The sequence below is a fragment of the Pinus tabuliformis genome, chromosome 7, assembly GCF_031772625.1.
Source record: "Pinus tabuliformis cultivar Carrire ecotype Pingquan chromosome 7, CPIR1, whole genome shotgun sequence".
Lineage (NCBI taxonomy): Eukaryota > Viridiplantae > Streptophyta > Pinopsida > Pinales > Pinaceae > Pinus > Pinus tabuliformis.
This window is the reverse complement of record NC_142293.1, coordinates 996,694,071-996,709,435: the sequence shown is the minus strand read 5'-3', so window position 1 is coordinate 996,709,435 and position 15,365 is coordinate 996,694,071. Positions and strand designations below refer to the sequence as shown.

Here is a 15,365-nt window from a genome sequence, read left to right as displayed (position 1 = left end):
AATTTTGAAGTTTGACCATAGATTTTCTCTCTCCTTTGACCAAGCTTCTCGGGACTATCTTAACTGAGATTTGACCAGCAAAGAGGGCCAAGTTGTTTGACTTTTGACTGATCTATTTTGGAGCATTGTTGACCATTGACTTGTGGATTGGTTAGGGCATCATTTGTTGTTGTTGACTGTTGTTGACTTTGAAAGAAATTGCCGATTTGACTTGTTGACCAGATTTGACTTTGAGGCTCATCTTTTGTATATTGATTGGTTGATTTCTTGGATAGTCAAAGTTGTTGACCTTTGGCTCATTGGAACATTTTATCTCTCTACCGAACATTTGATGACAATTTAATACAAGAAGAATTTCAAAGGGTTTTCCCGCTTGTGGGATTTTTCCTTGGTCTTTGACCAAATCTTGTGTCTCTTGTTATTGTTCTTCGTTGTCTTCTATTGTGTATTGGATTATTGTTCTATCTACAATTTCTCATTGTCATTGGAAGATTAAATTTGTTTAAAAGTGATTGTTAATTGAAGAAATAATTGGGCTAAGTGATTGTACTAGCATAGAACAGTGGAAAATTAACACGCCAAACTTCAAACCCCACAGAAAAAGAGAGAAGGAAAGCTAAAAAATCAGTTTTGTAGGGAGAAAAGAGTTGGAAACACATTTGATGAAACCCTAAAGCCATATAACTCAAAAAGAAACCTCATTTCAATTGCATTCAATCATTTTATCTTTAGCAAATTGGCTCTTCAACCAAAGTCTATAAATGGTCCCTAAAGACCTAAGTTACCAAGAAAAGGAAATGGATACAAATCCATATTCGAATCTACATACGAATCCACCAAATTTTTGAAAAGCCAAGATCTAGATGCACTGGGGAAACGCCATGCAAAAAAAATACAATAATATACTTTTAATTTCAAAAAACATATCCAAAGTTAAAAATCAAAACCATTCATGGGTCACAACATTAGAACTAAAATTATGATGCATCATGTTTCATGCAAAAAAAGATAACTCTAAATACAAAATTGAGCATCTCATCAATGATCACTCTATTGATATTATGATGTAGAGTAGGTCTAACTACATGTCCAAAAATGGGCCTCCATGCCCATCATTTGAAACTTTAAACTCTACATCCTGATCAACCTGTCATCTTCCTTGAAATTTTCCTTAAAATCTAAAAATTCCCATCTACTTACAACAACAAACGAATATTATACACTCTGAGAACATGCTATAGTCTGTGTATCATATTGTTCTAAGCGGACCCTTCAGCTAGAATTGGATGGGATTGATCTAATCAAATTTTTAATGACATAACCATCCTTTGTACATTATACACATATTTATGTATCGTCTCAAAGCTTTATTAATACCATTATGAAAAAATGAAACTTAAAATTTTCATGTGTCTGACCTTTACTACTAGCATTATCATGTGTTATACAGCCTATATGTAATTAATAACTTATACAACTATACAGCCTGCAGATTACTAATAAGCAACTACAAATCTAAATAGAATGTTTTCATTTTAGTGTTTCAAACAAGTGGCAAGTATCCTTTAAAACTAAAAAAAAAACCAAAAACTCTAATGTTATTTGCTTAGGATCTGGAATGTGAGGTCTAGCTAGCACATAATCCATTTTAGTAGCATGGGATCTATTGCCTCAAAATCTAGTAGGCCTTGTGATAGGCCTCAAAAAACAAGGACTAGACCAAGGGAAAACACTATGAGGTGGAGGCCCACTGTCACCACAACCACCACCTCCTACTTTCTAATGGACTTTCACCACAAGGAAGGCTTCCCTATGTAGATCACCTGATAGATATTCAAGGTCTAAGACTTGGAAGTGACAAGGATAGGCTAAGGAAAGACAATGAACTTAAGGACAAGGCTCAAACCAGCAAGGACAAGGCAAAGTGTGCCTTCCAAATACCTATCTAGGGCACAAGTGACCTAGGGTTTAGCGAATAAGAAAGGATAACAAGCTTATGAAGGTAAACAAGGCCAAGAAAAAGCTTGACAAGATATATATGATCAATATTTGGAATAACAAGCCTTCAAAAAGCTCCAAGTTGAACCCTAGGGCAAACTTACCCAAGGCTTGTGACATCAGCCCTAAAATGAAATGACTCATCGTGTGAAAGGGATGATTTTGAGTTGATGCGTCACAAACCATGTGTAAAACCCTCCCAAAGGCAAACACACTCCTAGTTGAATTCATCCCTAACCCTAGCCTAGCAGGTTGCCTTAAAGGATCAAAAATTAAAGAAGAGAGAGAGAATTTAGGTTTAAGAAATATTTTATGGTGTGATAACCTAGTTGTAAAGGTCAGTGTTTGATCTTGGGTGATGGAATCTAGAGGGAGATCTACCCATGGAAGAATCAAACCCTAGTTTGAAGTAAGGGAAAGAAAAACCTTAGTTTTCAAAACCCTACCTATCATTTTATCAAGGGATAGAACCATTTAAGAGAACTTAACATGACGATTCATTAAAGGGATTGTCACATATTCTTGAGGGTAATGCATACAATACGTTGCACGGATTTCATAGAAAAATATTCAACAAAAACTAGCACATAGAAACCCTAAGAATTATCATTCCATGCAATAGCCATAAGAGATATTCAACGATATAGAATGCTTACAAGAAATGCATGAACTGATCCTTCATATCCCAAAATGATGTCTCCACAACAAGTGAATATCTCCAAAAGCAAAATCTCCACAAAAGATCACATCTCCACAAACATACAAGAATATTTCAGGTAGGTTGAAATCCTTCAAAGAGGTCGAATTGATCCACAAATGATGATGAAAATCAAAGTGAGGTGACCTCTATTGATATGAGGTCTACCTCAACAAATTTCTAACTAATGAAGACCCTAAAACAAGTTTCACATGAGATAACCTTGGGTTACAAGCCAACCCACTAGCTAAGTGACAAAATAAATAGTAATTGCCCACATGTGTGAGTCGTAGCCTCTAGCAAAGTTGAAGTCATGCCATCAGAAGGAAAAACAGAAACACAAGAATGCAATTGTATGTTAATTTGTATTTGTAAGTAAGTAATTTTTTTATTATTGATAAAATCTCAATGGTGTACAATACCTTCATGGTGGTTTGCCTATATAGGCATTCACTAGCCACGAAGGATGAATAGTCATGTCTTTTGACTATTTACCTCTTCATAAATAATAACATTTTTAATTATTACTTAATTAATTATTATTTTAATATTATTGATTTTATGAATATTTTATTCATAACATTGCCACCCCCTTTAGAGATGATTTGTCCTCAAAGCGTGACCAGAAGGGGTTCCTCTAGTTGAACATGTTGCTATGTAGCAGCATCTTTGCGCTGATTGGTGAAATCTTCATGAGTATTTGTACCTTCCTTGACGCTGGAAGAGTAACACCATATAATTTATAATGTCGTCCTTGCCAGTTAAACTCCATGAATTGTTCTTCAAGGCTTGTATTATAACTTCCAAGTTGTATTAACCATTTTGCACCTAGAACATCCATTTCTTTGAGTGGCAGGGCAAATAGATCTGTTTGTAGCTCTAGTTCTTGTATCTGGATTAAAACCTTATGGCATTCTCCTATTTCTTTGAACTTTTTCCCAATAGTGACAGACATGGTCAGGTCCTTGATTGGGCAAATACAAAGATCAAGTTGTTTAGCAAGATCAATGTTTATACCAAGGTTGCACGAAACGGGGAAATGGGTACGAGTTTCCGAAACGGGAAGCGATACGAAACGCGACCTCCCCAAATTTTGGAAACGGGGAAACGCGAATATATATATATATATATATATATATATATATATATATATATATATATATATATATATCAGTGTTCCACGGGGACTCGCTCCCTCCCCTAGGGGTCTAGTTTCCTCGCTCCCCCACGCTCCGGGGACTTGAGGACGAGTAGGGGACGTTTCCCCACGCCCCCAAAAATGAGGAAACTCAGGGGGACGTGCCAGGGAGTCGTTTCCCTTTCTTGAGGGGGTGTTTCTGAAAAGGGGGACGTGAGGGGACGTGGGGGGGCGAGGGGGGACGAGAGGGGGCGAGGGGGGGCGTGGGGGGACGTGGCACACGTTTATGCAAAAAAAAAAGATTTTAATTAACTTAACCCTAAAACTAATCTTTAATTAACAGTTAAACTAAGCGTAGGGTTTTGGAATTTAGTTGTTTCATGTTATAAAAACGGCAGGTTGAACACATAACAACACACACAGCCTTCGCGCGCTGTGTGTGTTGTTATTACTAGATCTAATCACTCCCATGCATGGAACCTCGATGGTATCTGATGGAACATTGCAGATTGCAGAATGGACCCTTGATATGGCTATCACATTGGTAATGTGATTTGGTTATTTGCAGGAATTCTGGAGTGCACATATTAGACAGAATTGAAGACAAATCTTGAGGATTTCTATCACTATGAACCGTCAGCCCTCTGATTAGACAAATTCTGAGTTTGATCCAAACAAATTCATTTATCTGTGGTTGCTGCTCAATATTACCCTACACATTCTGTGAGGAGATCATCCCTAAAGTGGTTACTCATCAATGCTTCTCTGCTTCTCTCAAAGCTCGACTCTTCAAGATTCACTATGGATGATCAACATCAGAGGCTCCCTCTTGTGAAGAATTCAGTTTGTGACGATAAGAAATATTAGAAGGCAAAGAAGTTCAACATCAAATTAACTTAACTTTTGTGTGGCAGTGCTTGCTTTCTAAAAGACACACCGATCACGTTGAAGTATTTTTTATTTCTCTAAGTAACCCTAATTGGTGTCTTACAAGTATCTGTATAATCAAGTTACAGTAATCGTTGAGGTCATTGTAGTTTGAATTTAAACAAGAGTTTCAAAGTAAAGGAGCAGAAGCTGTAATACATATAGTCAAATTGTCAGATATGGAAGCTACAGGTTTAGATTGCAGATTTTTGGAGTTATGATAGAAGTATGAGTAATGTTCTAAACACAAATGTGCATCAGTGGACAGAGGCATTAGCATCTTGTTATGCCATCAGGAGTCTGCACAACAGTCACTCTTCAACAAGGATACAATTGACAATAGAATTCACACGAGCATAACACAACACTATTGTTTTGTATATCCTTGTAATTGATACTATGTACAGATGGGAAAAACTCACCAATGATTATAGCAGTTTGGCCTAGAACTGAACAGAGTTGCCTTGATAACATATTGTTGAAGTTGTAGAGCACAAAAGTGTTAAGATTCTGAGATTAAGATCCTTTATTGATAACAGAGATGCAGGAAGAATAGATCTACAGTGATCTTCTACAACGACATTGTTGAGGTTTGTTGTGTATTATCAGAATGTTGAAGATGGTGGTATCGTTGTCTTTGTATTTTGTTATAATGTATGATGATTGATGTATGATTATAAATTAGAATTTTAAATTTATTATTTTATATGATATTAGAAATTTAGATAATGATATTCATATCAATGATCATGCTTTGCAGCTTTTCAATTCAAACCAAATTGTCATAGTGGACTCAATTGATAAATTATATTTTATATTTATAATTTTTTACGACCCTGACGCTCCCCCACGTTTCCTAAAAAATGGTGGGGATCTTTTGCATAGGCCGCTCCTGCGCCCCCTCGCTCCCTTGTCCCGGAACCTTGGTGGAACATTGATATATATATATATATATATATATATATATATATATATTAGGACATTTAAGAAATATGTGCAATCATAAAGCATATATGATACATTTTAATTTATTACATTATGATAAAATTGTCAATTGTCAATGCATAAACTATAAGTATCTAAATTTACATCACATTTACTCATGAATAATCACATAATGAAAAGATAAAGATCAAAAATCAGCCACGAGAAATTTCTAATTTTTTGTCTCGTGCTTGATTGGGAGTCTCCTCCTACATAGTCGAATGACCTTAGTGCTCTTGATTAAATACAAGTTTCATACCCTAGTACCCTACATTCTCTTGATTATTGGGAGTCTCCCCTGCATAGAGGGCTTTGTTCTCTCGATTAAATACAAGTTCCATACCCTAGTACATGATAAAATCCAATGGAAACATTGCAATCACCCCAATCATGAAATCCTGAAAAACCGATAAGTCTGCTGGATTTTGAGTGAGATCTAAAATTCTACTTTCTCCATATGAAATCCAATGAGGGCGAAACCACTCTCAAACATCCTGAGTCATTTCATGGTAATGTTAAAAATTTAAGTAAAAGGATGAAAATGAAAAATAAAGGAGAATATCACTTTTACTTTAAGAATTTAACATTACCATGAACTGCATATCAACACTAGGGCAAAAGTTCACTTTTATAACTTTAGACAGGCATCTGGAAGCAACTAGAAGTCACTAGGCTAACGTAACAATAGATTACAAAACAAAACAAAAAAATTAAAAATTAAAAAACACAAGTAAATGCTGAAATGTGGGTCGTACGGCCCTGAAACGCGTTTCAGGCCGTACTGGCCACGTTTCAGTTTCGTGAAACGTGGCAGTACGGCCTGAAACGCGTTTCAGGGCCATACCAAACGCGTTTCAGCGTTTCGTACCCGTTTCCATACGGAAACGCCCTCCTACCCCACGTTTCCTGCAACATAGGTTTATACAATTGTAAGTACTGCCTAAATCTACAAGTATATTGACATTCCTGCCTCTTATGAGTCCTTTAAGCTTTAGGGTTTTAGGGCATAATCTCCTCATCATGTTTGTTGGTGGTGCAGTAAGCTTAATGCTCCTTCTTGGAGACTGGTTTCTCTTCTTTCGAAGATGTGGTGGAACATATTTTGCTTTTGTTTGTTGTTCTTGATCTTTTGAAGAGTTGTTATTTTCATCATGGCTTTTCCAGTCACATGAAATTGTAGCTAATGACGGTTCCTCGGAATCTAAATCTTCGTTGTGTGTGACAACAATTTCTTCATCGCATTCTTGCACTTCAACTTGCTTCCCATCTACTCTTTTATAGTAGTGTAAGAATGTGTCTTCACATTTATGTCCTGGCATTCAGTTTTCTCCCTTTTAGGGATGCCATGCCATGGTGAAGTGAGGTTTGCAAAAGTATCATGATGCTAGTATCATCCAAAATGTGATATTAGTGTCAATGTATGACAATGGAAGGGAAAAGGCTTCATGGCCAATTTCCATGGTCAATGAGACCAACTAATGAGGAGTCCACATCCTCAATGTATGAATGTAAAGAAGGGAGCAATCATGGAGGCATGAATACCCTGCTCAGCCTGCTTTTTCCACCCCTCTAGTGCGCCTTTTACTCCTTCATAATTCTTTATATATTATCCTGCATAGCTCAAGGGTTAGAGCTTGCTCTTTATCATGTAGCATTTATAATACCCCTTAAGATGAGACAGACATCACTTATTAGGGTTGGTACATGCAAGTGTTCCTTTTGACGTAAAGGAGCATCATGTGCCCAAGAACCAAGTGATGGCAAATGAGGAAGGTAGAGCTCATGCTAGGCTTTTTCTGAAGTGCTAACTATGTCCCGGCCCTATTTTGCATTTTGGTTTTCTTCTTTTTCTTTTATTGTGGCCATGATATGTATTTCCATTCTTTTAGTTGCATCAACCTCCAAGGCAATGTTTTATGGCCCTACTCAAGGAGTGTGGACATCTAGGTGCCAAATCCCAATGAACCAATGACAAGTTAGACACGAAGAATGGATGTGGTATATGGGGCTTGTAATGTGAGATGGAAAGTGTCAAGTATGGTGTAGGGGATAATGAACATGCTATCTCAACTCGGGCCTTCAAGTAGTGCCCCTCCTATGACCCTAAGGCCTTAAGGGAGGTCCCATTGGACTATGACAAAAGATTAACCCCCTTGGTAAGGTGAGAGAACAGATTCAGTCAAGATCAGCCAATCTTCCAAATCACCCCTTTATCCATATCAGATGCCCAAAACAAACAAATATAAGCACCTTATTGCAAAATGATCAAAGTACATTTTCAATAGTAGCCCACCTTCAACCAAATGGTAATTCCAGATGGGGAGAGTCATATGGCAGATGCAAATGGCAGTGGCACATGGCATATCATCATCAAATAGTAGCTTTCAGGGGTTGTTGGCTAGCTGGCAATTCGACTAGCTGTCATATTTAGGAGAAAAGTTTTCTCCTATGGGGTTACCCATTTTGGTGGGTAACTGGATCCATTTTCAGGTTTGAACTTTGAAGGATCCATTTACATGGTGTATCCTACATAGATCTGGGTGGATCCATATCTGAAACATGGATCCATGGATCCAGCATCAAGACCATGTCGATATGGTAACACAACTAAACAGGGAAACAATTTTTAATATACTGAATAATTCTTGCTTAAAGATTTGTTTCTTGAAAGTAAATGATGGACCTTCTGCGCCCCTTTACTACCTTATAAGTTAGACCCGCAGAATTGTTCTCCTACATAAGGAGGGGATCAGCATGCATCGAAGGATGTGCTTTCTTACAGATTACTTTATAGTAGTGAAACATCAACCAGACTCTGTAAATCTATCCATCCTAGTCTTCGTGAAGTGAAGTGTTGTTTTATATATTTCATGGCTTAGAAATGTCAGTATCAATTTTTTGGGACAAAATTCATATATTTTGAGTTATATTCTATTTGTCAAGTTTCACAAGGCCGTGATCCAGGTTCTACCGTTTCTGACTTTTGATGAGCCCAAAGCTGTCAAAAAAATTTCCAGATCCAAGTCTCACAACTTTAGTCCCTACAACAAAGGCATTAGAATCAGAACATGGCCTGCCTATTGGTGTAAAAAACATCCAGTCACCTGAAATCAATTTAATATGATATGCTTCCAACATGAAGCAAAGGAGTTCTGAGCTTTCTAAATTCACAAAATTGTACTTTTCACAAGAAGGAATCACAAATTTGTAGCAACAAAAACAACTGTTTTCTTACATCAAAATAGAAACCACACTCAGGATGGTGTAGATAATATTAAATCACTCAAAAATGATATTCTATAATATACTTCTAATGCAGAGCAAAGGGCTTACAAGCTTCCAAAGTTGACAGCTCTACACTAATGCATCAAGAAAAATAAATACAAGAAGAAGAGTTAGTCTGGCACCATCATTTTCTTTGTCCAGCACCTATGACAAAAGCACAACCCCTGGTAAACCATCTTGTTTGAGTATCAGTATCATCATTTGGATATCAAATTGCATCTACTTCATCTTATCTCCTATCATTTCTATTTCTCCTACCTTGTTTATGGTGCGCACCATGGAAATTAGAAATTAGGATAACAACTATGTTATCACTTTGAAGTTTGACAGTCATGGCATATCTAATTTAAACATTTCTGCAACTAAATAGCACATCTACACTGAAGCTTAACTGGAATATATGTTGAAAATTCTTACAGCGGGTACATGTGTGCAACTGCATATTGTCAATGACAGAGCAAGACAATTCAAAATGTCAATGAGAGAGGAAAATCTAGAAATGTTGGATCAATCCTAGGAAAGTTAAAAAGACCTCCTAACAACCCTAGGCAGCAAACACTGACAAAAGTAACAAATAAACATTATACCTTAAAAGGACTCCGCCTATTATGTCAAGTTCATGAGTCACAGATATTGGAGTCATCACAGGGAGAGACTGAAGTCACCCATTTTTCCCATGCATGAAATGATTTTAGCTCATTTTTTCCTGATTTTCCCTGGTTTTATAACACCTTATTGATGTGCGGGTCTTGCTGATTTGGTAAAGAAAAGGTGGTTAAGAATTGGAAAATGATGCAAGTTTTAGAAAAGACAAGCAGTTGATGATGTTATCTCCCTTTCTTTCCCATTTTAATAACAATAATAGATAATTTTCAAACTAGTTATCTGACCTGTCTTATCCAATCATTAAAGTCCAACTTAGAAATAAAATTTGGTCTCCGGGCGGTCTCAGACATTATGATTTGTCACTTTGTGTAAACAGATTATATGCCAGTTCTGTTACATGCTTAAATTCTGTTTCATAGTATTGATGCACATGTAAGCGACATAGAAACAGTATTCCCCAACTATAAGCATTTTCCATAGAGTAACATAAGAGTGAGTTCAGACTCATTGTGGGAACTATTAATGCCAGCCGGTTTATACCCTAGATAGAAAGTATGTATAGTATTTGTATGTCGAGCTCATATTGAGATAATATAAATTCCACAAGTTTGAGACATTTTGATCCGAATTGTATTTCAATCATATATTGAAATAATATGATTCCACAAGGTTGAGAAATTTTGAGCTCAATCCAAATTCTTAAATTCCCATGGCACAGCTACCTTCAACCAATTTTTTACAATGATGCCAATTGATGGTTATCAACTTTAGCTGACAAGAAGATCATTTTGGTTGAGTAAATTGTTGCGACTACCTGCTAGGCATTTGAATTCACAGACAACCCTTCACTGCCCTCAAATTCTTCTCAATAAATGGTTACTTGTCAGCAACATATGTGTGGTCTAACTTTATCCCATATCATATATGGCATTTGGAGTTATTGCAATCACCAGGGGCCACTACCTCAAGCTACTCCACACACTCTCCCCTTAGGACTAATTATCGTACTTGTGCATTTGCATTGTGCACTCCATTAAGATAAAATCCTATGCTTCCTTTATAGATTATGGATATTAAAGGCAACAGTTGATGGCAATTGCATGTGAGTGTGAGTATGTGTGTGTGTGTGTGTGTGTGCCTGTGCATGTGTGTGCTGGGATCAATTAGTGTCAAAAGAGGGCAGAGAAAGCACCTGAACTTCAAGCCCAGCACGTTTGATGGGATCATCTATCTTCTCCAAATCAACTGTACCCTCATATGATAGAAAGTGAAATAAGTTATCTGCCACCAAAGCAGCCTACAAAATAACCATGTCCTTATTAGAATATTCACTACAATTACATATACTATATCAGAGATAACACTTTCATAATCCTTGCAATATCAAGCTTAATGCACTTTCTTTGCCCCCTTACGAATTTCAACAGATTACCATTCCACGCTGCTTATAACCAAAAATGAGGTCTATCCATTCATGCAGATGTTGAGAAACATGCTCACATTCCAGAGCTTCTCTATGTTTAATAATGAAATCATCCGCATCATTTGCCCTGTATACACGTCGAAAGGCATTTTAAATGACCTTTGAAATTTCAAGCCACTATTTCAAAGAGTGAAGGAAGTATGATGTCAAAAATATTTCCAAGATCATTAGTCATAGCAGGAAGAAGCAAATGAGAAGAAAGAACAGGGAACAACCAACTTGGTGCCAAGAAGGAAAGTAAAAGATAAAACACAAAATGTGTAAGATATAAGCTAATGCAATTTAGAACTTATGAATATAAGGCATGCACTATTCATTTCAAATTCACTAAAACAATCATCCCTATAAATAACCTCACTTTCAATAACACACTGCCCCTGTTTATTATTGATTGACAGGGTATTTCTGCAATTGTACATGAAAGTACTGAATAAAGATTGATTGATATGAATTGACAATGTCATAATGAGCCTCCTAATGGTATATTTATATGCATTGTCTAATGACAAGGTGAATGGGTGTGTTCCTTTTGACCTTTCATTAACCTAATGATTTAATATTATTATTATCATTACCCCTTCAAGGAATGCTTCATCATCAAAGCATAGAAGATCGGATTTTCTCTAGCTGAGCATGCTTTCTTGGCACCATAAATTTTGTCTTTGTCTAGTTGTTGGGGTTCGACTTGGTTTTGTATTTGAGTACTAGTGAGGTTCCTTTGTAATCTAAGCACCATATTTTGAAGTCTTTTGACCTGGTTGTTTAACAAGAAGCCTTGATGTTTTTTGGTAGCATACTTTGCTTCCTCCTACTGTTGTTTGTTCATCAATGTTTCTTGGAATAGCCAGAAACCACTTTTCTTGTGTAGTGTCCACAATTAATTAATTTTGTTAAGAAGAATTTCCATTTTTGCAATTTTGGCAATTGGGAGATATTTTGGCACTAAAACTTCGGAAAAGTGGGTTGAGCAGACACCACTTGATTTTTTGCAAGGCCTCAAAAATGAGGCAAAATTAAAGTGTTGGTGGATGGTGGGGGCCACCCAAAAGGGAAATTCGCACCCTTAGGTAACTCGCACTGTGGGGGAGGGAGAAGAAGGAATTTGAATTTGGTGGAGCCCACAAGAGAAAGGGACCAGCAAGCATAAATAAGGGAGGACCTCATTTTGCGGTTTTTTGACAATTTGACATCTGAACTAGAGTTACCTTGTGTTGTTTACCGAACACTACCAGTGTTGTTTAACACAACGAGTTTCTGGGAAAAATTCCAACTTCTCCCTCAATGAACCTAAAGTGTCATCCTAGGGGAGCTGTAGGGAGATTGTTGTAGGCATTGGAGAAGCAAATTTCAAGTGCATCCATCAACAACGGTGTATTTATCCAAGGACGCAGAAGTAGTTTGTTGAGCTGGATTGGGGCAGCAAATTAGGAGTTTGGGGGAGGAGTTTTTGCAAGAAAATAACCTATTGGGAGAGCAAAGATACTTGGAAAATTTCCAAGGCTGGAGCTGTGGTATTTCGAGTGATATGAGCTGCTCTAATTTGGCCCTGGGCAGGGGTGACTGGGTATTTGCACAGTCACTAAACGGGTGTGATTTGTGGAGAGTTTTGCAGCTCTATTTCGCTTGGGTAGAGAGAGGAAATTTCACAGGATTAGAGGAAGTCATTTTTAGGGTGAAATCTAACAATATTGTAGCAGTTTGATCCTGTAGCATTCTTGGCAACCTGTGGAGAGGAGCACACAGTTTTGGGGTTCATTGGTGACCAGTGAACTCAGCCCAAACCCTTTCTAGGTTTTTGTCAGTTTGGTGAGAGGAGGCTAGGATTAATTTTGCAAAATTTTCTGAGCATTTCTGAGGGCAGAATCCCTAGTTCCATACAACAGCCAGCAACAAAAATTATGGGAGGATGGCGCAACTCACTCTAGGACTATTTCCACCACTTGGGTTCGTGAGATATTTCTAGGTTTTTCGGGGGTTCTTACGAGGAGGCCGCTCACCCAATCCATCTCATTCCGAGCAACTTTACAAAGTGGCTTCTCTAGTTTCCTTCCAACAACTGCTAGTAATTCTTCTTCGGCATGTGCAGTTCTTCCTAGGGGATATTTCCAGCATTTGAGAACTACGTTACCGGATCCGCTGAGGGCAAAAGGTGGAACCGCGGATCCCCGAATCCGAAACTGGTACGGATACGGATACGCTAGGATCCGCGTACGGTCAGGTAGTGATTTAGTTAGTGACCATCTGCCGGTGTATATATATATAAATTTATATATAAAAATTTAAATAAAATTAGGCGTAGTTTTTTAGTACCATCTGCCCGCTTATATATATATAAATATTTAAATAAAACTATGCGTTATGTCACCATCTGGCATATAAGATTAAGCGTGAAGTTTTTTAATACATCTTCCATCTTCCGCATAGATTTCAATGAGGTTAATATATATATAATAAATTTATTTTAAATCAATTTGTTTTTTAATAAGCTTTCAATATAAAAATTTCCGATTTAATTAAAAAGTTTATTTTAATGTTATTATATATATAATAATTTAATAAAGTTATTTTAATTTATTTACGGGTCATATTTTTAATATCATCTGGTATATATATAAGCTTTTTAAGATTACGTGTGAAGTTTCTTAATACCAGCGTGAAGTTTCTTAATGCCATCTTCCCGCATATATATATATATATAAATAAAGATTTCAATAAAATTATGCGTCTAAGTTTTTTTAATAACCTTTTAATATAAAAACTTTCTGATTTAATTAAAAAATTTATTTTGAAGTTAATATATATGTATAATAAAGTTATTTTAATTTATTATTTATTTTAAATCAATATGTTTTTTAAATACGCTTTCAATATAAAGATTTTTGATTTAATTAAAAAGTTTATTTTGATGTTAATATATATAATAAAGTTATTTTAATTTATTTATTTTAAATCAATATATTTATGTTTAATAACCGTATGTTTTATATTTCTTTTATAAGTCATAATTAAAAATTTATATAACTTTATGTTTGGTTGTTAAAAATTAAAATATTTTTTAATTTTTATAAATAAAAAAATATATATTTTATGTTATAACTTTATTTTAACAATTATATCAATATGTTGGTATTAATATTTATATGTTTATTTGTTTGTTAGTTTTTAAATTTCATCATTTCAGTGTTCAGATTCATAAATTATCTAATAATTTTAGTTCTAATGTTGTGATTCATATTCTTAGAAGCTTCCTATGGAAGGGTGGAAAGCAAAACACCAAAAAATTCAGCTTGGTGAATTGGGAAAAGGTCATCCTTCCGATTGAAAAAGGAGGGCTAGGAATTAGAGTTCCTGTTAGTGTCGGTCTTGAGCCCTCCATCAGTGATCAATAACTCTTTGCATATGCATTTATAGGTGTCTCATCAGTGTCAGTTTTGCATCCCGCTAGGCATGCCATAACACTGAATGGAGGAGCTGGTCTTTGTCTTCTTGGCTTTGCTGGATCAGGTCATACAACAATATAATTGAGTCAGGCTTGTTCTTGTTTTTGTCTTAAAGTCCCATGGTCTTAGGTTTAGGGTTTTGAGTCAAAATCATTTTAAGGTCATGAGTCATGGTCAGTAAGTGCCCAGCAAGCCGGAAGGAGTTTTGTACATATGTTTCATTGTCATCTTCTTCAGCTACAGCTCATTTTATGCCTTGGATTTAAAAACACTGTTTTTAATTACAAGGTCATGTGGATTTTGAAAAAACAAAGAAATTTTCAAAAATTTGTAAAAGTGCCGGCAACAACCCTGGTTCCTTCGCTACAGTCCATCAGGCGGTCAACCTGCAAGAAGAACGGAGTTAAACGCATCAAAAAGCTCATTCCAGGACAAAAAGACTCTAAAATAGTGTTAAAGAGAATACAAAGGTTTAAACATTATAAAGTGGGTTTTTAAAGTCAATTTTTTTTTAAATATGAGCCTATAAAAGCAAATTCCCTCTTGAAAGGTCTTCATTGTGCATTTGGAGCAAGAAATTACAAGCAAAAGGCGATTAGAGGGCGGAATTGGGCAAATTGCAGAAGTTTCAGTCTTTTGGAGGCTGCGCGACCAAACGGAGGGGCGCGACCAAAAAAAGGCCAACGCGCTGTGTTAAATTACACAGGCGCGACCAAACGGAGGGGTGAGACCAAACTGGCAGCTTGCGCGACCAAAAAGTCTGCCCGCCCTAAAAACTCTCCCAAACGCTCAAATTCACTCAAATTC

The 15,365-nt window shown here is 36.4% G+C and overlaps 1 protein-coding gene across 4 annotated transcripts in view; it reads right to left on the bottom strand.

Annotated features, from left to right (window-relative positions):
* LOC149250946 (uncharacterized) overlaps positions 1 to 15,365 on the bottom strand; it is a 528,543-nt gene that overhangs the window by 207,292 nt on the left and 305,886 nt on the right. For all 4 annotated transcript variants that reach the window (XR_016266851.1, XM_089459290.1, XM_089459289.1 and 1 more), the window contains exons 13-14: positions 11,068 to 11,185; positions 10,828 to 10,932 (exon numbers count right to left, since the gene is read on the bottom strand). Coding sequence is in view for 3 of the 4 variants with exons in the window: in XM_089459290.1 (XP_089315416.1) it covers positions 10,828 to 10,932; positions 11,068 to 11,185 (223 nt within the window). In the remaining variant the exon portion in view is untranslated. The remainder of the gene's footprint in view (positions 1 to 10,827; positions 10,933 to 11,067; positions 11,186 to 15,365) is intronic.